The following is a 22,893-nucleotide window of genomic DNA, read 5'->3' as shown; positions in this document are numbered from 1 at the left end:
AAGTTGAAATTTATGGCTATGTTCCTGGCAGTCAGAGACTTACTCTTACTGCTTGTTTGAAAAGTCTTATTTCAGTTAAAAACCTTCAGGTTGGATTCACTTCAGCATGATAGAGGACTTGCACCCCCATTCATTATCAGCTTGACCAGGACAAAAGGCTGAGGAACTTCTGGAGAATGAAACTCAGCAGCCTCAGCTTTCTGCTTCAAATCTGTTTGCATATACAACTTCAAAGCAACTGAGCCACTGGGGCCAGATTTTTGGTATCATTACTCAACACTTTGCTCTTGATTTGAGTGAAGCAATTCGCAGATGCTCAGTTCAGTGAAATACTTAAGCAGATGCTTAATTTCAGTGTGCCCAAATGCCTCCCTGAAGTCCCTGGCAGAGGGAGGTGGTGCTCACCCGGCAAGCACGGCAGCATCTGAGCCTTGGAAGCTCCTGGGGGCAGAGACCTTGTGTTCCTCTGCATTGAATGCTTCACTCAGCCTATCGACAGAGCTCAGTTCATAGATTCAGAGATGTTTGGGTCAGAAAGGACCTCAGTAGACCATAGAATCGGCCCCCTGCCCTGGACAGGAAAGACCACTGGGGTCAGATGATCCCAGCCAGGTGCTTGTCCAGTCTCTTCTTGAAGACCCCCGGGGTAGGGGACAGCACCCCCTCCCTTGAAGCCCCTTCCAGATTCTGGCCACCCTTACCATAAAGAAGTTAACAATACAGGGTTGGTATTTCCTTAGAACAGACTCCCACTGAAGCCTCAATAAAGGCTGAGACTACTATATATATATTATACACACACACACTTCTCCAGCCATATATATATTCTTATATATATATGGTTGGGGGGACTATACATACACACACACACACACACACACACACACACATATACTTTATATATATATATATACACACATATATACATATATACATACACACATATATATAGATAGACAGCTAGATCGATAGATCAGTAGATAGATATAGGTAAAAGCATAGATATAGTTGGAGATAGATGTGTGTGTATGTAGATATAGATCTATCTATTGATCTATCTATATTTGAAGGATTTAGAAAAAGGCTTGTTTCAAAGATGAAACGGGACAGGTTAGTGCGGTATAGCTTTCTTTTGTGCCCTCTTATTCTGCAGCGTGGTTTGGATTACTGGTTGGAGGGGCAGAAGTAGGGGGGGGTCCTACCATGGACCATGTCACATTTATTGGTTATGTGATCCTAGCCAAAGGACCCAACAAACTCAGAAATCATGGGCAGTGAGCTTGAGCAGTTTCTCATTAGACACTTTGGATGGGAGGATACCCTTTCTTTCGTTTCATGCTGTACCGTAAAATGATGCTGGGTAACCTTTCTGCCAAGGTATTGGTGAATTTACAGCTCTCAAGAAGGTGGCTGCAGCAATCTTGGATGGACAAAAATTTGCAATGGCATCAGGACAGCAATGGGAGACCTCCACCCCACTGTCTACAGAGTTATATTGTGAGGGAAAGTCAAAATAGACAAATTGCTAATGGGCTCTGCACGTTTTCCTCCCTGTCACCCCAAAATGGAGGTTTCTATAGAATAAGGCCCATCATCTATAGATCTAGACACTGAATTAAGTGGCTTGATCCTTTGCAGGTGCTAAAGGCACAGATTTCTTACAATAATCACGATGGATTCAAAGCACATAAGACAATCAGAGTACTGATTCGATGCCTAAATACGGGATCAGAGATCTAATTTTAGGAACCTAGGTCTGAAAACGCTGGCCAAAATTTTTCAGGTTTAGGAATTCACTTTGTTTTGAGTGGCCAATGCCTGCATTCCTTCCTTATTTTGCCTTCCTCCTATGCTGGATACTTTTATTTCTGTTTTTTTGGAAGAATGAAGTATTTTGTCTTCCCAACGTGTCACTCAGAAGGAAAATGTGTACCAGATGTCTGTGCGTCTATCCCCCTTTGAACCACTTTTCTGGAATAATTTCCTTTGCTATCTCACCGCCTCCTAAAAATACTGACATGGCTTTGTTTTCTCACTGGTACGTGAAGCGATTAAGGAACAAAAAATCTATTTAACTTCAAAAGCAGGGTTTGACTTAGAGGCTACATAACAGATCGCGTCTCGTACTCTGGAGAGCGGGAGCGACGGTCTTGGAGAATCTGAAGTTGGAGTTCACCCTGGAGCACATTCCTGTGGTGTAGTAAGAGCTTCCACACTCGTGGGACCAGAGAGGGCTGCACGCCTACAAAGAAATCAGGAAAAACAAAGCATCAGAGAGGGATTTAAATCTGTCCCTTTGGAGACCATTGCCTTGCAGGCTAGAAAGACCGAGGAGGAATGAGTGCAGTGCCTATATGCTTGACTCAGGAGCTATTCTGGCCAAGCACCTCTGATGGATTGTAGACAAGGAGGGCTGGAAGGGACCTCAGGAGGTCACAGCTAGTCCAACCCTGTGGCAAAGCAGGACCGCCCCAACTACATCATCCCAGCCAAGGCTTTGTCTAGATGGGGCTTAAAAACCTCCAAGGATGGAGACTTCCCCACCTCTCTGGGTGACCCATTGCAGTGCTCTGCTGTCCTCCTCATGAGAAAGTTTTTCCTATACTATCTCAGTCTATGCAGAAAAGCACTCCCCAAATCATGCCGTGGTGAGATTGCATCTGCTGAGGATTAGGTGGGTAAGCAGAGGCACTTGCTGGGGCTGGTCCAGGCCTGGAAGATGGTGCAGAAAGTAAAAATGAGGGGGGGATGACCTCAGTGAGGAAGAAACCAGGATTTTCCTGTTTCCTAGATGCTTGTGGGTTGACCAACTCCTTGGTTCACTTTTAGGTGTCACTGTACCCTTCCTCAGGCCTGAGGAAGGGTATGGTAACACCCAAAAGCTTGCGTGTGTCCATTCCAAAGATGCACGTGGCTCAATAAAAGATATCGCCCACAAGAATTCATGCCTCTAAGCATATTTCCTGGACCATCATCTCAGCCCTACTGAGTAAGGAGGTGATCCCCAGTCTTTTTCCCAAATGCAAAATCCCGGGAGGGTGGATCGGTTGTGGGGTCCACTCAGGCAGCTGCAACTTCCTTGCCCCTGGCAAGGGGTCAGAGCTGGAATACCCTAGTATCCTGCCCCAATATTTTATGCTGCAGAGCAGCTTCCTTCCAGGCTTCAGCCGGGGCTTAGAAAAATTCTCATCCTGTTGCATAAAGATCTAGATTTGTATGCATTGGCAGGCACAGCAGACAGGGCCAAGATAGCAGCCTGCCAAGAGCCAGTAGCGGCGGTATCAGAACGGCAGGAATGCGGGGACCCGATCTCCATGCTCCGTTTCTCACGAACCCGTGACAGCATTTAGCACTAGGGACATGCAACTGCTTAGGACTCACTACCCCCAACCCATCATCCTGCTGGCACAATGCATGCTGGGATAGGTGAGCTGCTCAGGCAGTTGCACCCCACCACTTTTCTGTGAAAGAGAAAGGGGGGCTGAATTTTCACCCATCTGCAAGCTGTTTGTTCACTAGCTGCACTCAGAAAAGTGCCTGTAGGAGTTCAGGTTGTGCTTGGCCATAGTCATGCTAAGGCAGAGTAAGCTACGGTGCCGAAAAGCAGTATGGGAGAAAGAGGCCTCCGGACTGTTGGATGACCCAGTAAGAAAGAATGTATATAAATGCACTAACGAGCAAAAGGACATTGCAGGGAGGATGAAAACAGCAGCTACCAATGTAAAAGTTCAGCCTCACTAATGAAGGTGCAGGTGCTTGGACTTGGGAAACAGAACAAATGAAAATGAATGACTTGACAGAGACATAAGAGTGGGCACAAGGTGCGGGGAAGTATGCAGGTATAAATATAGGAGTTGGAAGACCTGTTTCTTGTAGAGGAGCATGAATAATGCATGGCGTCTCTAGCTGTCAGGGGCAAGCTTCACTAAGCTGGACAGACCAATTACTGTGCAGCCCAACAAGAAGCAACCTTCCTGAGCTTTGCTACTGAACACGTTATTTAATTTAATGAGGATTAAACCCCGTGACGTGTACAGGCACCCATATTTCAGTTGCATTTCTTGCATTGCCCTCAGGCTGCGGAAAGTGGCTTGTTAGTGCCGGCCTCCCAGAACGTACAGACTTCAGCAGTCTGTGTATCAAAAGCAACAGCAACAAGATATCATCCGAGAAAACACTTTGCACATCTCAGAACAACACGGGAGTGCCAGCATGTGCTGTTGCATGCTTCCCAGTTTGCACACACAGTCTCACACATGTGTCAGGTGGGTTTCCGGCCACTTCATTGAATCGTGGAGAGGTCGGTTTGGATGGGACCTCCAGAGATTGTCTAATAGTGCTGTGCGAAATTCGCCACCAGTTTTGTTTTGATGCTGTTTCGACCAGCTTCAAGGCCAAAACAGCAAAATCAAAATGAAACAGATAAGGTCAAAACAGCCTCAAAACGAAATGAGGCACGTTGAAACGTTTCGCCGTTTCGATGGTGTTTTGACGTTTTGCCCATACGCTATAATGGGGAAGGAGCAAACAACCGATAACTTTTGTCATTTCTGGCCAGATTTGGCTAAAACTTGTTGAAATAGTAGCCCCTTCTGAGGGAATAAAGTGTACCAAGTTTCAAGAAGATTGGTGCAGGTGGTTAGGAGAACCCGCACCCCAAAATCTTGAGAGCCAAACTTGTGTCATGTGTACGTGTTAAGCTACAGGGGGGTTAAAACTGCAGGGGTGGTAGCCCCTGCTGAGGCCACAGAGCCTGCCATGTTTCAAGGAGAGCTTTAGCTGCAGTCTCCCCAAACCCCTGCACTTATCTCCTTGAAACTTGGCAGGCTTTGTGGCCTCACCAGGGGCCCCCACTCTGCAGTTTTTACCCCCCTGTGGTGTAACACACACATGTGACATGAGCTTTGCTTTCAAGAATTTGGGGTGCAGTTTCTCTGAATCCCCTGCACCTATCTTCCTGAAACTTGGCAGGCTTTGTGGCCTCAGTAGGGGCTACCATCCCTGCAGTATTGACCCTGCTGAGGCTTAACATGTACACGTGACATGAATTTTGCTTTCAAGTTTTTGGGGTCCAGGTTTCCCAAACTCCCTACACCTATCTTCTTGAAACTTAGCAGGCTTTGTGGCCTCATCAGGGGCTAGTAAACCTGCAGTTTTGACCTCACTGTGGCTTAATACGTACGTGTGACATGAGTTTTGCTCTCAAGATTTTGGGGTGCATTTTCTCTGAACCCCCTGCACCTATCTTCTTGAAACTTAGCACTCTTTATTCCCTCAGAAGGGGCTACCATTTCCGCAAGTTTCATCCAAATCTGTCAGAAATGACAAAGTTATAGACTGTTTTGACCTTCCCCATTATATCCTATGGGCGAAATGTCGAAACAGGGTCGAAATGGGAAAATGTTTCAATGGAACGAAATGAAACAGCTGTTTCGACTTGAAACAGAAGTTGAAATGAAACACTCTTCTGTTGAAATGTTGCAACACTTGTCAAAATGGCACGTTTCCGCTTCATGCAGCCCTACCGTGCATGGCGATGCCCCCACCTGAGGCAGGACCACCCCACTGAAAGGTGATCCCTTGTTCAGAGTGCCACGTCTTGCCCAGATGAAACCTGTCATGCAGGGGCCTGTGGCTGAAAGCCTGGCTCATGGTGCCAGCAGAATGTGCATCTGAAAGATTAATGGGCTTCAAAAACATGGTCTGGAGACTCTGCCACCTTGGAAAGAGTTTGATGACAGAGACCATGCACCTATGGAGACTCACACCCACCCTCAGAGCTAAACAAACCACGCACATGGTTTCTTTTATGAATTAAACAGACAGGGCAATAGCCTGAGGGCTGTCATTGCTGAGATCTTGGGGAGAGATTCAATATAAGACCCCCCACCCCCGAGTTTCTAGGTGAGATATCTTGTTCCTTACCAGAAAGCTGTTGTCCTTGGGGTTTGTGGTCAGGCTCAAGCCAAGGCGCATGTTGTCCTTGCGCTCCGACACGTTGGAAAGCGTGACTCTTCCTTGGGAAGAAATGTCAGAGTGAGGGACCCAGCCCACAGCCTCACCCAGCACTTTGCCCTTGCAAGGGTCTGCTCTGCAAGCCATGAGGGCTCGTCAGCAGCCCAGTGCAAAGAAGGAACTGCTGTGTTTCCACTGAGATTGACCCCAGGGGTGCAATGCAAACACAGCTGAAGGGCTGCAAGGCTTCATCTGCCCGACAAATACAATCTCATCCAACATGAGCCCTGGGTGGCCAGAGCTGGCAAGGAGGAAACAACTGCCTGCTAGGGAATGAACCAAGCAGATCTACAGGGAAAGCTCAGGACCAGCCCGGCAGCTCCTTTGCTACTGTCAGCATGGGCAGGACATATTGCTGCTGATGTGCACTTGCACACGTATCCCATTCCTTGAAAGCCGGGGATGGCACACAGTGCAATCTTTTAATTATGTTAATGCTAATAATTAACAATCTTTTACAATCTTTAACAATGATGTCAATGCTTAATGCTAATGGGGGGGGGATAAATGAGCTTTAATCCCTTCATCCCCCCGCCCAGTCTCTGGTTAAGGAGGGAGCACAAAAACTAACTCAAAAAACTGTGTGGCATTTTGGCAATTTTCATGTCACACATGACAATGGTTTAACGTCTCCCAGTTACAGAATCAGCCCTTCGCTAGAACGTGCGTTTGAGCCAAGACAGCTCGACAAGGGATTTGGAGTAGATTCAGATCATCCCATCAGTTTGTCACCGCTGCAAAACGTGATGCCCCAAGGCAGGCGTCAAGGAAGAAACTGAGCACTTGCAGGTAAGAGCCTTTCCATCTTGCACCTCCTAACAGCCTTCCTCAACGCCTGCAGCATTTTAAAGAGAGAGGAGCACAAGCCGCTGTCCCCAAACCCAACCTGAGAGTCCAGAGCAGAACTGACCATCACTGATCAGATAGGAAGCCTGTAAAATAACCCTTATCCTTAAACACCTGGATTTTGTGAAAGCTTCTACTTGCTCTGAATTCAGATGTACCGTTCTGGGGCCAGGCACATCTCTAATTCGGACGTTATTTTCCATTTGAATTGAAATTGCATCTGTTCGCAACCAGTCGCTATGTAGAAACACAATAGTTTGGATCTTGGAGACTGTTCCCCCCTCCTCCTAATACAGGCAGTGCGGTGGGGAAGGGGGGCTAAAGCCATTTTTTGTGCCTCCCTGAAGCAGGTACCACTGGGATGGTAGTGAGATCCAGTTTAGAGCAGCCCTGGGGCTGCTCCACTGTGGTGCTTGATGACAGCCCCTAACACCTTATTTCCAAGCTGGGGATCAGCCTGGATTATACTCAGACAGCAGCATGTGTTGGCTCTGAGCTAGCTGGCTTGGGCACAAAGAGCGGGTGAAGCCAGAGCACCATGTATTAGCCTGCCCACAACCACGGGCACACACCTGGGGGCCTGGTCCATGCTTTTGTGTCCTCACTCATATTGCTCCCTGCCCAGCTGGATGAGAGCCGGCATGGGTATGCCTTCAGGTGCTGACTGCAGAATAGTCCTAGCCATAGCAGCTCCTAGTCCTCTCCTGCTCTAACTGCTCACAGCCCGTTCATTTATGAAGTTACGGTGCCATGCTGGCTCACGGGACACCCCGTGACAAGTGCAGCCCTGCCGGAAACACTCAGGCACTTCAGACCCCATGGAGAACCAGGGAATGGGGTTGAGCACCGGGGGAAGGATCAGTCCTGGAAGAGGGGAAGGGGAAGGGGAGAGGTGAGGGAGGGGAGAAATTTTCTGCCCCTGGAAATCAATCCCGGATCTCCCTATGTGGCCACCTGCATGGAGGGGTCCTCTGGGCAGCTCAGCAGACCTCAGGTGTCCTCTCTTAACAGCAGCGCCTCTCACACGTCCCCCTTCCACCACCCAGTGAGGAAGGAGAGGTCAGCAGCTCCCACCTCTTTTCTCTGATCCTGATTTAAACTCATCCTGCAGGGCTGAAGCACTTGAAAGTGGACCCAAGCATCATCCTGATGACAAAAGGCTCATAGATTTGTAGGGGTTAAGCCCCAAAGGGACCCGAGACCTTCTCCTTAGACTTGCTGTGCCCCCAAACAGCACCAGCTGCCTCTGTGGGAGGCCCGGAAACCTGGGTCCGTGAGATGCAAGTCCTCCGGGACAGCATCCGGCCTCGATCGGAGGACGCCCAGCAGCGGAGACCCCCCCACACCCCTCTGGATAGCTGGTACCAGTGGTGCCTCTTTGCCCGACTGAATTCACCCAGCCTGCAGCTCCCCATCAGCAGTTTCTGACTTCGTTGGCCGGATTGAAAAACCATTTTTGCCCTTGTGCCCAGGAAGCCATTTCCCCCGTCGTCTCCGAAGCTTCGTTTCGGTGGATCAAGCGCACGAGGTCTCTCGCTGTGCACCTTTTTCTCCAGGCCTGGAGATATTCACCTCCGGGCTGCACCTGCCACTCCGCGGGTCAGGCCTGTACTCCTTGTCTGGGGTGAACAACTCCGCACGTGGCTGCGTTAGTGCACAGGTTGTTCCAATGGGCCTCGGCTTACCAAATGGCACAGATCAGCACTTCATCGCTTCTACTGCATATCTATTAGTTGGCTAAAAGAGGCTCAGTCGACATGCCTGGACCTTCAAGATATCATCACAAAACATTATTGTCCTCAGACAGAGGTCCAACCTGCTGGAAACTTCCAGGCATAATTTGTTTTTAAGGGAAAAGTGGGATTTGAGCCAAATTAAAAATGTTCACAGGCATGTTCCTATTACTTTGAAAACAACTGTGATTTTTCTTGGACAATAACACCCCTGCCACATGGCATATTTTTGGTCACCCTTCCCCCCCACACACTTTTTTTGTTTAATTTCTGATATGTTTCAACCCCAAACCACTTTGGTTGCTGAAGATAGATTTGCGGGGTTTGGGAGTTTCTGAGAAGTTGAAGTTTTCTGCTCAGCTCTGGAAAGAAAGTCAGGACTGTTTGCATTCCTAAGCTCAGAACTGGGGTGGCAAATCCCGTAACTGCTCCATTATCAAAAATCACAGCCTTCACCTCAACGCCTTTCCATGCTGCCGGGAAAGTCTCCCGCTTGCTGTGTGCTTAGCGTATCGTAGCAGAGATGTCGCCGCACCGGGTAACCAGCAGTTGAAATGTTTCCTCCGAGCTCCCAAGATCCCGGTGTGACATCAGGATGGCTGAGGTCAGGCTGCGTGAGTCACTCAGTCTCTTGTCAGTCTTGGCGAGCAGGAGAGGGAAGGGCTTTGGGAATGAGTCCTCTGAGTTGCTTGGGAAGCAGGGAGAAGAGCTGGCCAAGTTGTGTCTAACCCCACATGACCCCGGGTATCCAGGGACTGTATTTTGCATGCATCCATCAGGGCAAATGTTGCTCTATAAGATCATTAGAGCTGGGAAATGCTGGCTGAGGTCCATGCGTTTTTTACTGTACCTAAGCAAAACTGTTGCTAGCTCAATGCTTAGCTAATGCTCTTCTGGTCTCAACTTCTGCTAATTGATAAGGTTTGGGAGACAAGGAAGCTTGAGGGGGGTTTTCATTGATCCCACTCCTCCTAGCTGTCATGCTGGGCCACTTGCCCTTGCAGTGACATGGTGAAACCCCTGGGCTTTTTGTTCGTGTTGCTAAGACCACTATCAAATCCTAGTGCGGTGGGAAAAGGCTGACGGTGCTTTCGGTCTTGGACCGTTCCAGCTGCCCATTCCCTGGATCAGTGCAGCTGATTGTGCAGCGTTTCCCCTTTCTCTATGGGGGAAAAGTGCAAGCATCCTATCGCGGGGGTCCTGCGCCTCCCTGGCGGGGTATGGGGAACTCTCACCTCGGAGCTGTTTCGGGTGCCCAACGGGGCTGGAGGTTGCAAGACACAAAAACCAAATGCCTCCATTTCTGCTGAAGTTGAAGTAGTCTGTACAGCCTTTCCCCTTGGGGATGGGAAAGCAGATGCCATGAGGCTGAAGCTGCCTGGAGACAGGGACTAGCAGGGTCTTTAAATACTGTGGGCAAAACCCCCTGCCGCAGGAGAGCCTGCGGTGGAGCAGGCGCGTCTGGGAGATGCTGCACTAAGACATGCAAACACAGGACATCAGACTGGCTCAAGTCTGGGCTCCAGCCAGTCCATCTCCCCCAGGGCCAGCGTGGGGGCAAGGTGACTGAATGGGCACCTCAGCCAGAGTCATGTCCTGAAGTAAGAGGGGCCAGATTCCCGCATGCCTGCTCCCCAAACTCAGCCTTTTAGGCTCTGGTGTGAACAGCTGGAGGTACATTCCTAATCCAGACCTTTGCCCTCAGCACTTTCCTGCAGCAGCGAGTTCCACTGGTTAACAGGGGTTTCATGTAATCAGATTTATATTTGTCACATTGCAGTTCCACCAAAACCTGCTGTTTTGCCCCTGGAACAGGGATGCTCCCAAGACCCAGGGACAGCGCCCAGGGCGCCAGGGCCTGCCTGTGCTTCTGCTCTGTCTCCGGGTCATGGAGAGAGGCCTTAGCAGCTTTGCCCCATGCTCCCGGGGGGGCAGGAGGGCTGCGCTGTGCTGTACCTCCCTGCTCCTGCAGCCCTAGTCCTGGCTGCCCTGCTCAAGGATCCCAAGTCTAGAAAAGGGCACCGTGGGGTACAGGACGGGGGGCAGAAACTTAACTGGAGCAGTGAGGCTCTCTTGGCACTTACTGGCTCCCCTCCGTGTGTGCAGCCCCTCTGTTTTGAGCACAAATGCCCCTGCCTGCGTTACAGGTAATGGCTCGTGTTACTGAATCTCGAATCTGATTTTTGCCCCACACCTCAGCTTCAGCGAGGAAAACACACCAGGTGGTTTCACTTATTTCCCGGGCACTTTCCTCTTCTGCAATGTTTAGGTTGGAGGAAGACAGTGTCAACCCCCACCCCTGCAACAGCCCTGCAATGGGGGCAAGCTTAGGCCATTCACCCCATCTCCCCTCTGGTTTGCATTTTGTGGAACAAGAAGCTAAATTTAAGGTTAAAAACGAACTGGCCCCAGCTCTTTCAGCTGCCTTCAGTTTGGATTTAGGTCACAGCAGAGAATCAGCCCCAGAGTAACGTTATCTCATGATCTTTGGGGCGTTTCTCACAGCCGTCCCCAGAAGTGGTGTCAGAGTAGGCAGGCGGTGCCATAGGGCGCTTGCACACACTGTGCACTGTCAAGAGTGTAAAATTGTTCTGAGATGTCCTCTAATGCCTTTTACTAGTAATAGCACATTAACCCATTATGAGTGTTAAATGCGCTACATGCAAAATAGTAACATCAATCATCGTGGTACATTGGGAGAGTGAAATAAATCTAGAGAATATCTTCAGCTGGAAAAAGCTGATAGTGTGTAGAAGCACCCGTAGACTGCCCAGGGAGGTGGTGGACTCACCCTCCCCGGAGGCTTTCAAGAGGAGGTTTGGACAGGTTTGATTTAGGAGCAGCATCCTGCATTGGTGCTAGGGCTTGGAGCAGATGGCCCTGGAGGTCCCTTGCTATCCCATGATGCTGTGTGTCTACGTGACTAGAGCAGAACCTCAGCTTCCACTCTGGAACAAAAGATAGTCTCTCTGTCTCGTGGCTGCAGAGACAATCTCAAAGGTGGGACCTGAGTGCATGGGGAAAGCCTACAAAGCCACAAAATAATACAAAAGAACCCCCTATGCATCCATATTTTCTAAATCTTGTGCTTTTAACACAGCCCCGTGATCTGTATAGGGCTCTACTCCCAACCCGCGGGCCTTGCAGAGCTAGCAGGAGGGCTCGTACCTAGGTTCAGCTTGGTGCAGTTGCTTTTGGTGTCGCCGTTCACCGGGCACTTGTAGACGTCTCCAGTCTTCTGCTGCCCGTTGGTTTCGTAGGGAGCTCCCACCACCAGCCTGGACAAAAGAAGGGTCTGTCAATATGTGGGAGGCTCCTTGCAAAGCACATTTCATCACAAGCACGAGAACTGCCGCATCAAAGGCACTCTCAGGAATGGACTGAATTCTCCTTCCTGCAAGTGCCAGAAAAAATAAAATACAGTGCTAACAAATGCATTTAGTCGGAAAAGAACCACACGCAGCATTTCTCTTCGTAGGAGCTCCCCCTAAGCCTTGCATGACTAAAGCTGGGCTGAAAACACTTCAATCACAATTGCTATGCAGAAGAATGCCTTGGCGGACACATCCGACATTCCCCAACGACCCCCGGAGCATGCAGCAATACATCCTTTCCCTCTGAAATGAAGCCAGCATGTATATATACAATGAGGCTGCAATTTCAACATGCCAAAAGGTTACGGGATTTTCAGTGGGAAGTGGGTGCTGAGTCTTGTCGGCAGCTTTTGCAAACAGCCTCAGCTTCACAAACAGGGAGAGAGAGAGAACAAGAGAGCTGTAAATGGACCAATCTTGGCTCCTTTCTCCCATCCTTTTCTTCTTGCTACAATAGGTGTCTTCACAAGTCTCTGCTCTTCATGGTCAGATGGGAATTCTTGTGCAGTTCCTGAGATCCTACCACAGTTTGTTCTTCAAGGACCTAAATAAGTTGGAAACACCTGGTGGGGGTGTGTGTGGGAGGGGGAAATCACTCGAAAGCACTTCCCACATGGTTGTGACGTGTCCAAGGAAGTTTCCTCAGCTAACACTTCTGCAGAAAGCCGAGCATCCTCTGCACCTAGTCAAAAGCAAGAAGCAAAACATCTATTTTACTTAACCTCTTCCCAGCTACAGGAAACAATGATACAGGGCTAACTTTTCACAATCAAGAGCTTTCCCGTGACTCAGGAGAAGATGCAGGAGTAAACCCAAGACAGATCTGGGACTTAAATGAAATCATTGCCAAGGAGCTACAGGCCACTGGGTGGACCAGACACCACCCTTTTCTCATCAGGCGCACCCCCACTCCTTGCTGCAACAGCGCAGAGCGAGATGTGGGACAAGAGCGCTGCACTGGAAGATTGTTCTCCTCTCAGGGTGATCCTCTCTGAATGGGGTAGGCTGGCTTGGACAAGAAGTTTCACCAGCATGGGACAGCAGCAGCACAGGAGAGCCGCTAGCCACACACATCTAGACCACGGAGATTTCTTTTGCTGCTATATGCAATGCAAGGCCCACATGTTCTCTCCAATTTTGAATATGAAGCATTGCTTTCAGCTACTCCAGTTAAGTAGAGACCTGGCTCTCATTATTGCCCCTCCCAGGGTCCTGTTACATGCGGGAGCCCTGGCTAATAAAACTCACAGCAATTGTATACTCACTGGTGTCCACATATGAAGCAAGTTGTGGTGAGCACTGGCTGTTGGTGAACACACCATGTGCTGGGGTGGACTCAGGGGGAGGTCTCCTGAGGTGCCTGCTTTGCCCCAAATGGATCAAGAGCAGCTTTCTCACCCAAAGATGGGTTAAGCCATATCCCATAGCTGCCCCTACCGCTCCAGTGCCATTGCCTGTGACCAGTGCTAAACCACCTGGCTTGCAGTGGGGCCTTCACTGAAAATCCAACACCTGCCTCCCTGAAGTCCAAGGGAAACATCCGCGAGACAGACACATGCAATCCTGCCAGAAGGCATCTGCCCATACAGCAGGAAGACCCATGACCTCTGGCATGTTCCCACCTAGCAGCCTGCTTGGAGAGTACCCATCCTAGCAAAGAACAGTGCAAATAAATGAAATAAGTTAAAAAGCAAAATAAATAAAATAAAAATAAAATAAATAAATAATAACACAAATTAATAAAATAATAATATAAATAAATAATATGAATAAAATAAACAAAATGTTATAATAATAATATTAAAAATAATAATGCAAAAAAAAGAAACACAACAAAATAAAATAAAAAATTCCCATGAAATAATGTTTTTCCTGGGAAAAAATGTTGCAAATGAATTGAAACACTTCCTTTGGCCTGTGACCATTTTTATGATCTCAAAGACATTTTGACACAAAGTCATTTGAAACCAAAGATTCAAAAATATTCAGATCCCCAAATGTCAAAACAGAATAGCTTGAGCTTATGAAAACACTTTTTTTTTTAAAAGCGAAATTCTGTCAAAGTCGACATTTCCTGTGGGAAGTTTTGGTTTTAAGGAAACGGCATTTTCTGATGGAAAAACATTTGGCTGGAAAACGCCTCACCAGTCCTACTTAATGCACATCATTTTAAAAAGGTCTCAGAGCACTCATAGCCAAGAAGATCCCCAGGGAAGTTTTAAATATGCTCATGGCTACAAGGGCTAGACCTGGCCCCCATGTCCTTGTGGTCAGCAGTGCCAAAGGGTCATGAGATAAAGGTCTCCAGAGCTACGACCTGCCAATGCTGAGACAATCTCCCTGTTCATAGATTCATAGCAAATGAAGGTTGGAAGGGACCTCAAGAGCTCACATCTAATCCGGCCCCCTGCTCCAAGCAGGACCAGGCCCAACTACATCATCCCAGGCAAGGCTTTGTCCACCCAGGTCTTAAACACCTCCAAGGATGGAGACTGCACGGCCTCTCTGGGTGACCTGTTCCAGTGTTTTACTACCCTCCTGATGAGAAAGTTTTTCCTAATATCCAACCTCAACTTTCCTTGCTGCAGCCTGAGCCCATTGCTCCTTGTCCTGTCATCTGCCCCCACTGAGACCAGCCCAGCTCCAGCCTCTTTGCAGCCCCCCGGCAGGGAGGTGAAGGCTGCTATTCAATCCCCCTCGGTCTTACACAGCGTTACGAGTGTAACAATACCCTTGGTCCTCAACGAGCCATGGCTGCTGTTCTTCTTATTCATTTATCTTAGTATCTCCTGGGGTGGGTTCTTTCCAAGGGCATATTTCAGACCACTAGATACAAAGAGTCTAAAAAGCCTGCATTGACTGCTCAGCGATGGTACGAGGCTCTGCCATGGGATAGTAAATCTCGGCTGAAGTGGGAGACATTTGGCATCCATCACCCCAGGAATGAGAAAGCAAAGCAATTGCTCAGATGAAGAATAAATATCCTGCAGTCTTCCTGGCCACTTTTGGGGTATGTTCCAAACCCCGCACAGCATCACGGTTTCTTGTGGGCTTGATAAGCGTGGTACAAACACGGCTAATGGAAGGACTACTCCGAGAGGTGTGAAGACAGGCCATTTCTTCCACGTAGGCCGAGAAACGCACCGGGCCAGCGAGAACTGATGTGTTTCAACTCCCGCTCATGATCCCAAAACAAATACGCAGTCTCAAGTACTGGCTCAAGAAATGTGGAGAGATTTGGTTTAGGAAACGAAGCCGTGGTTTTACACACTGAAGTAAGCACATGGCTACCTCCAAATCCAGAGCCACGACTGAATAGAAACGCTTTTGTTCTGCGCAGTGCTACACGACAGCTGGAAAAACAACTAGCCTCAGCACAGCTGCTTTGCGTTACATCAGGAATGATTGTCTTTTTTTTCCCCCCTAACAACATTCGTTCTAAGGAGACATGAAACATGGTTTCTTTACAGTGAACCAGGATTGCTCAGCAAATTGAACACCCCAAAAGTTTAATTAGCATTTGAGGGTTTCAACTGAAGCATTTCTGGTTTTGCAATTTCCCTAATAAGGGGGAGAGAAGCTGGGAAAAAACAATCAGCCAGAACTAGCCTCAGTAACACAGACTAACCCAAACCAAACTTCTGAAGTTCAGCAAAGTCTGGATAACACCTACCAGCACCTGGACTCTCCGAGTACCACCAAACCTCTAGTAGCTACAGCCATAACTGGAAAGGATGCAGAGAGGAGGCGAGGGGAGGGGGAAAGAGAGGTCGAGAGAATGACTGTGGAGATGAAAGACAAAGAGAGCACGAAGACAAATGCATCACAGACACCAGCAAAACTGGGCAGGACAATAACTACTGACAGAAATTATTTGGATCACTTTGAACTTTCATCAGACCCCAAGAAATTTCCCACAAACAAAGGTCGACGTTTTCGTGTTGATTTGACTGGGCCCTGAGAAGAACCAGAACGTTATAAAAAATCCTCGGGGGTGTTTTTGTCCTCATAGGCTTGAAATAGTCTTCCGTTTCCACACCTACATATGACAAGCTCTTGTTTTAATAGCCATTTCAGTGATGAGATGAGAACGACTGCCAGAGTCTTTGGTTAACACAACTTAGTTTTGACAGGGTGCATCTACATGTGTGCATCTACTGTGCAGTAACAAATTCCTGTGCAGTACAGGCACAAGTCTACACATGCACGCCTGTACTGCACAGTAAATATGGTGACTTAGGCTGACTTGAGTGTAAATTTGATATCTGCATCATACAGGTATAAAATTTACACCCGAATAGTTACTGCACAGTAATGCATGTGTGGATGCCTTACCGCACAGTAACACTGTGTGTGTAGGCTGACTTGGGATTAACTTTAGTCCCCAAACCAGTCCACACATGGTGTTAATGTGCTTTAATGTCTACACATGTGAAAGTCAGCTTATTCCCATTTACTGTGCAGTAATTTACTATGCAGTAAATTTAAGCTGGCATAAATGGTAGGCCTGTGCAAATAGGGAACTATTTGATTTGGGGTCAGATTCAGCCGATTCAGATGCCAGAACTTCAATTCAGTGAAACTGGCTCCGAAGCTTTGGAGCCGTTTTGGAGATTCGGCCATAGAATATAATGAGGAATCAATGAACTATCTATAGCTTTGTTGTTTGTTGTCTTATTTGGATGAAATGTTCAGGGGTAGTAGCCTCTGCTGGTAGCACGAAGCCTGCCAAATTTCAAGGAGATAGATGCAGAGGTTTGAGGGAAACTCCACCTCAAACTGCTGACAGGAAAAAGCTCATGACATAGTTTCATAGTTACATAGTTTCCAGGGTCGGAAGGGACCTGAGCAGATCATCTAGTCCGACCCCCTGCCATGGCAGGAAAGAGTACGGGGGTCAAACGACCCCGGCGAGGTGTTCATCCAGCCTCCTCTTAAAGCCCCCCAGGGTAGGAGCCTGCACCACTTCTCTTGGAAGCTGGTTCCAGCCCCTAGCCGCCATTACCGTGAAGTAGCGCCTCCTGATATCTAACCTGAACCTGCCCTCTGCCAGCTTGTGACCGCTATTCCTGGTCACTCCTGGCGGTGCTCAGGGGAACAGGGACTCCCCCAATACCTGCTGATCCCCCCTGACCAGTTTGTAACAGGCCATGAGATCCCCCCTCGGCCTTCTCTTCTGGAGGCTGAACAGGTTCAGGTCCCGTCGCCTCTCCTCATAGGGCCTGCCCTGCTGCCCCCTGATCATGAGAGTGGCCTCCTCTGGACCCTCTCCATGCTGTCCACATCCCTCCTGCAGTGCGGTGCCCAGAGCTGGATGCAGGACTCCAGCTGCGGCCTGACCAGTGCTGCATGGAGGGGGAGGGAGGATCACCTCCCTGGACCTGCTCGAGATGCATCTGTGGATGCAGGACAAGGTGCGGTCGGCCTTCCTGACCGCGTCCCCACACTGCCGGCCCATGTGCATCTTGGCATCAGTGATGACCCCAAGATCCTTTTCCGCCTCCGTGCTGTAGGTATGGTGCCGGTTGTTCCTCCCCAGGTGCATCACCTTGCACTTGTCTGTTGAAATCCATCCTACTCTCGTCCGCCCACCTGTCGAGGTCTGATTGTAGCCTGTTGCATCCTTCCAGTGTGCCCACGTCCCCCCACATCTTAGTGTCATCAGCAAATTTGAACAGGGTGCTTTCTACCCCCTCATCCAAGTCACTGATGAAGATGTTGAACAGTGCGGGCCCGAAGACCAAGCCCTGCGGGACCCCACTGCCCACGTCCTTCCACGTTGAGAAGGACCCATCTACTACCACCCTTTGGGTGCGGCCCTCCAGCCAGTTGGCGACCCAATTGACTGTGTGGGTGTCTACACTGCAGCCCTCCACTTTCTTAACAAGAACCGGGTGAGAGACAGTGTCAAAAGCCTTCCAGAAGTCCAGGAAGACGATGTCCACTGCTACCCCTGCATCTAATGACCTGGTGATCTGATCGTAAAAGGCCACCAGGTTGGTCTGACAGGACCTGCCACTGATGAACCCGTGCTGGTTGCCCCTAAGCATGCAGTCCCCTGCTGGCCCCTCCTGGATGTGTGCCAGAATAATTTTCTCGAACAGCTTGCCTAGGATCAAGGTAAGACTAACCAGCCTATATTTTCCCGGGTCCTCCTTCCTGCCTTTTTTGAAGATGGGGACCACGTTGGCCCTCTTCCAGTCCTCTGGTACCTCACCAGAGCACCACGAGTGCTCGTGAAGCCGTGCCAGGGGACTTGCAATGACCTCGGCCAGTTCCTTTAGAACGCTAGGGTGGAGATCATCTGGGCCGGCTGACTTGAATATGTCCAGCCCCTCCAGAAGCTCCCTGACTAAATCCTCGCTAACCCGTGGCCCAGGTGTGCTTCCCCTGGGGCCCGGGGGTGGGGGCCCAGCAGGGAGGTGGCTCTCCTGGTCCCGACTTAGGAAGACGGAGGCAAAGAAATCGTTAAACATGTTAGCTTTGCCGTCTGGTGTGACGACCAAATTTCCCAACGTGTCCTGCAAGGGCCCCACATTACCCGGGACCTTCTTTTTACCCCCTATGTATTTAAAAAAGGACTTCTTATTGTCCTTAATCTGGGAAGCTAGTCCCAGTTCCATCTCTGCCTTGGCCTTCCTAACTACCCCGCCATCCCTGAAGCGACTGCAGAATAGTCCTCCCTGGTGATGACCCCTTCTTTCTATTGGGTGTGCGCCTCCTTTTTAGCAAGGAGACATGCCCGGATGCTTTTGGTGAGCCACGGAGGCTTGTGTGCTCTCCTGCTCCCTTTGATCCTCGTTGGGATTACCTTCCTTTGGGCTTGGAGGATCGTCTCCTTAAGGAGCGACCACTCTCCTTGGACACCTGGCTCCCCTCCCCTCCGGGACCTCAGCGCTTCTCCAACTGTCCTCCTTAGCTCGCTGAAGTCTGCCCTCCTAAAATCTAGGGCCGCTGCCTTACTGCATGCCTTTGCCACCTTGCGCTGGATGGTGAATCCCAGCAGGCGATGATCGCTGTCGCCCAGGTGGTCGAGCACCCGCAGCCCCCTCACCAGGTCATCGCCCGTGGCTGTGCACCTCCTGGGTTAGATGGAGGTCCTGCACTCTGGCCAAGAACCGATGTGAGCGGTCAGACCTGGCTTACTGCTCTTCCCAGCAGGTGTCCGGGAAGTTCAGGTCCCCCATGACAACCGCATCCCTAGACTTCACTACCTCCGTGAGCTGACCCAAGAATTCCTGGTCAAGCTCTTCCCCCTGGTTGGGAGGTCTGTAGTAGACCCCCACCATTAAGCCCCTATCCCCTCAACTGCCTTGTACTCTAACCCAAAGCACTTCAGCGTGCCCCTCCCCTGACTCTTTGCTAATTGATGAGGGTGTGTATTCCTCCTTAATGTAGAGTGCCACGCCCCCACCCCTCTTTCCTATCCTGTCCCTCCTGTACAGCCTATAGCCCTTGACATTCACCGCCCAATCATGCGTTGAGTCCCACCACATTTCTGTGAACCCCACTATGTCCGGGCTGGTGTCAGCCAGCAGGAGGGTGAGCTCCTCCTGCTTGTTACCCATACTACGAGCGTTTGTGTAGCGGCATTTGAGGCCTCCCGTGGGTGTGTGTACTGACCCCCTAGTCCCAGCGTTACCCTGGCCCCTCTCCCTTACCTGTTTATTCGCTTCGCTCGTTGGTTTGGGCTGGGCTGTAGTTGTGGGTGCTGTTTGGTCTGGCAGTCTGTTTCCTCCGCCCTCATCTACCCCTTCCCCATAGATGACCATAGATGACCCTGTGTGTGTTAAGGCACAGTGGGCTGAAAACTGCAGGGATGGTGGCCCCTGTGGAGGTCATAAACCTTGCCAAGGTTCAAGGAGATAGGTGCAGAGACTTGGGGCAAACTGTACCTTGAGCTGCGGACAAGCAAAACTCATGACATAGGTGACACTGTGTGTGTTAAGGCGCAGCAGGGTGAAAGCTGCAGGCCTGCTAGCCCTTGCTGAGGCCATGAAGCCTGCCAGCTGTCAAGGAGATTGGTGCAGGGGGGTTCTGGGGCCCTGCACCCCTAGCTACTGATGGGCAAAACTCATGACGTGGGTGCTTGGGCAACTGACTCTGTCTGTCTTGGGGCAGTTGATTGTCTGTATTGATTATGTCCTCTCCTTAGTCTGTGGTTTTGTAGGTGTTCATCCTTGCTTATTAACTCGTTATCTAGTAGCTGGCTACTGTGTATTGAGCTGGTCCCTGAGTGAATCATGATCGATTGGTAACATAGTAGCTTAGCAGCCAGGCCTGCAGTAGTTCCCGCATCATCCCACCCTCCCCAGCCCCCTATGCTCCAAGACAGACACAGTCCCACCAGCACCCATGTCATGAGTTTTGCCTGTCAGCAGCTATGGGTGCAGGGCCCCAGAGCCCAGAACCACCCTGCACCGATCTCTTCAGCAGCTGGCAGGTGTCATGCCGGAGCAGGGGCCACCATCCCTGCAGCTGTCACCCCACTGTGCCTTAACACACACAGTGTCACCCATGTCATGAGTTCTGGTGGTCTGTAGCTTGAGGTGCAGTTTTCCCCAAACCCCTGCACTGATCTCCTTGAAACTTGGCAGGCTTTGTGGCCTCACCAGGGCCCACCATCCCTGCAGTTTTCACCCCAATGTGACTTAACACACACACGTGACATGAGTTTTGCTTTCAAGAATTTTGGGTGCAGTTTCTCCCAAACCCCTGCTTCCATCTCCTTGAAACTTGGCAAGCTTTGTGGCCTCAGCAAGAGCTACCATCACCACAGTTTTGACCCCACTGTAGCTTAACACACACACATGACAAGAGTTCTGCTTTTAGAATTTAAGGTGCAGTTTCCCAGAAACACTTGCACTTATCTCCTTGAAACATGGCACACATCATGCTCTCAGCAGAAGCTACCCTCCTGGCAAGTTTAATCTGAGTCAGCCAAAAGATTACAAAGTTATAAATATTTCATTGATTCCCCATTATACCCTATGGCTGAATCTCCGAATCTTTTCCAAATTGATTCGGAAGCTCCGAATCAGTTCAGAAAGCCTAAAGCTTCCCGTGATTCGATTTGATTTGGATTCGTAGATTCAGCCTCCAAATCATCTGAATCATCTCCGAATCCAAACCATGATCCAAAGCTTTGCACAGCTCTAATAAATGCACGTGCAGATGTGCCCCCGTGCCAGTCATACCTGAAGTAGCCTGCTCTTCCTTTCCCTCCAACACCTGCCTGCAGAACGTCTTGGCACAACTAGACTCCTACCTGCCAGCAGGTTATAAGCAATGCTACAGTTTGAACCTTGCTACCTATCAGGCCTAGACGTTATAAACACAACACAAAAATACCATGGCCCTGAAGCACTCTGCTCCACCAATCTACTACCAGAGCACGGAGCTGCAGGAAACCCCAAAATATTTACAAATGCAACCGTAAAGAAAATCTGAGCCTAACGAAGCTACCTTCATGCGAGACCATGTCCTTGTTTTCCATTTTGGGTTGACTTTAAACTGTTAATGAGCTGTTGTGGTCAAATTTACTTGGAAACTTGGCAGCTATAGAAAAAAATGCTTTCCCAGTTGTTTAAAGGGTGGGGGTATTAGTTACATATGCATGTTGACTAATGTTTGAAGGAACGGCTATGGTGATGTTACTCTCATTGAGTTATCCCCCTATTCCCAGGTCAGTCAGTGGCGGCCCATTCTATTACCGTGGGGTCTAAAGCCGTGATGTAGGTGCTCCTCTGAAAATAATTTCCCTTCCCCAATTACGATGAGAAACAGAACAGCAAACGAGGAGAAAGACAGGGCGGCACAAGTCAGCAGCTGCATTTGTCATCTGTTCCAAAACTACACACCCGATATCCTTATTTATTTGCTTCCAGTGAAAACAATTAGAACATCATTTGGAGCGAGGTGGTGTCTTGGGTTTCCACAGACCTGCATGCAAAGCGAAGCCACGTGTCAGCCGCTTCAGGGGCTAGGAGCCAATTGCTCTCAAGTGACACTGGAACAGCTGAGAGATCCTGGGATGAGTGCCTTTTCTGACGGCAGCCCATTTCAACTTGCAGCCTGTGGCGGCAAGTATATGACATAGGTATGCAAAGGCAGCCTGACCTGGTTTGGGGGATCCCAGCATGCTGGGAGGCTGGTTGGCGTGGGCTCCAGCCATCTGCGAAGGGTGGGATGGGCTGGAGAAATTACAGCAATGATCAACGGGGGCCGTTGTAGGCAGGTTCATACTGCCTCTGGATCACGAGGGTAGGTCTCCCTGCAGCCTGCAGTAAATTCTGGGTTTATCCTGTGAATTCTGTGTAGGTGTTTGCGCACCTAAGTGTACAGACATGGCACAGGACCCTGCAGCACCCTTAAAAGGATCTCACAGGTCCCCTGTTGAGAATCACTGTCCTAGATGAACACGGGATTCATGGGAGGGATAGAAGAAAGAACATAGTCTGGCAAGGTGCAATGTGTGTAAAATAGTGAGTATGGGGCAGGGAAGAGGGGACAAGGGAGGCTGGCAGACTGGTTTGGAGGAGTGAAATCTCTCTTGTGCTCGAGTGCTGACAGCAGGCCTGATGACCTGAGTGGACGGTTCAGTAACCCCCAAGTCACTTAGGAGCTCAAGTCCCATTGGTTTGTGGTAGTAGCTCTGCTCTTAGGTGACTTAGACACTTCTGACTTTCCCCCCAGCCGTGTGTCTGAGGTCATGGTCAGCGCCCGATGACTCTCCCGTCTTCATCGTGCGAGACCACGACTGGCAGATCCATGTGCCGTCCCTGAGCTGGGCCAAGATACAGCTCTGCCGTCTCCGTCTCCAAAACAACAAGCACTAGAAAAGGCTGCATGCCTTCAGTGAGGAGCCTGTCCCAATGGTTACATTTCACTTGAGGTTTGATGTGCAAGATGAGTGACTTCTGCCC

General features: G+C 49.6%; 1 protein-coding gene across 2 annotated transcripts in view; it reads right to left on the bottom strand.

Annotated features, from left to right (window-relative positions):
* Positions 1 to 22,893, bottom strand: part of ITGA11 (integrin subunit alpha 11) — a 150,820-nt gene that overhangs the window by 70,968 nt on the left and 56,959 nt on the right. For both annotated transcript variants that reach the window (XM_090029026.1, XM_090029025.1), the window contains exons 3-5: positions 11,763 to 11,872; positions 5,926 to 6,017; positions 2,128 to 2,242 (exon numbers count right to left, since the gene is read on the bottom strand). In XM_090029026.1, the coding sequence (XP_089885152.1) occupies positions 2,128 to 2,242; positions 5,926 to 6,017; positions 11,763 to 11,872 (317 nt within the window). The remainder of the gene's footprint in view (positions 1 to 2,127; positions 2,243 to 5,925; positions 6,018 to 11,762; positions 11,873 to 22,893) is intronic.

Source organism: Crocodylus siamensis, chromosome 15, assembly GCF_052110815.1.
Source record: "Crocodylus siamensis isolate JL-2025a chromosome 15, ASM5211081v1, whole genome shotgun sequence".
Lineage (NCBI taxonomy): Eukaryota > Metazoa > Chordata > Crocodylia > Crocodylidae > Crocodylus > Crocodylus siamensis.
Note: the sequence above shows the minus strand (reverse complement) of the source record. Positions and strands in the feature narration are given on the sequence as shown.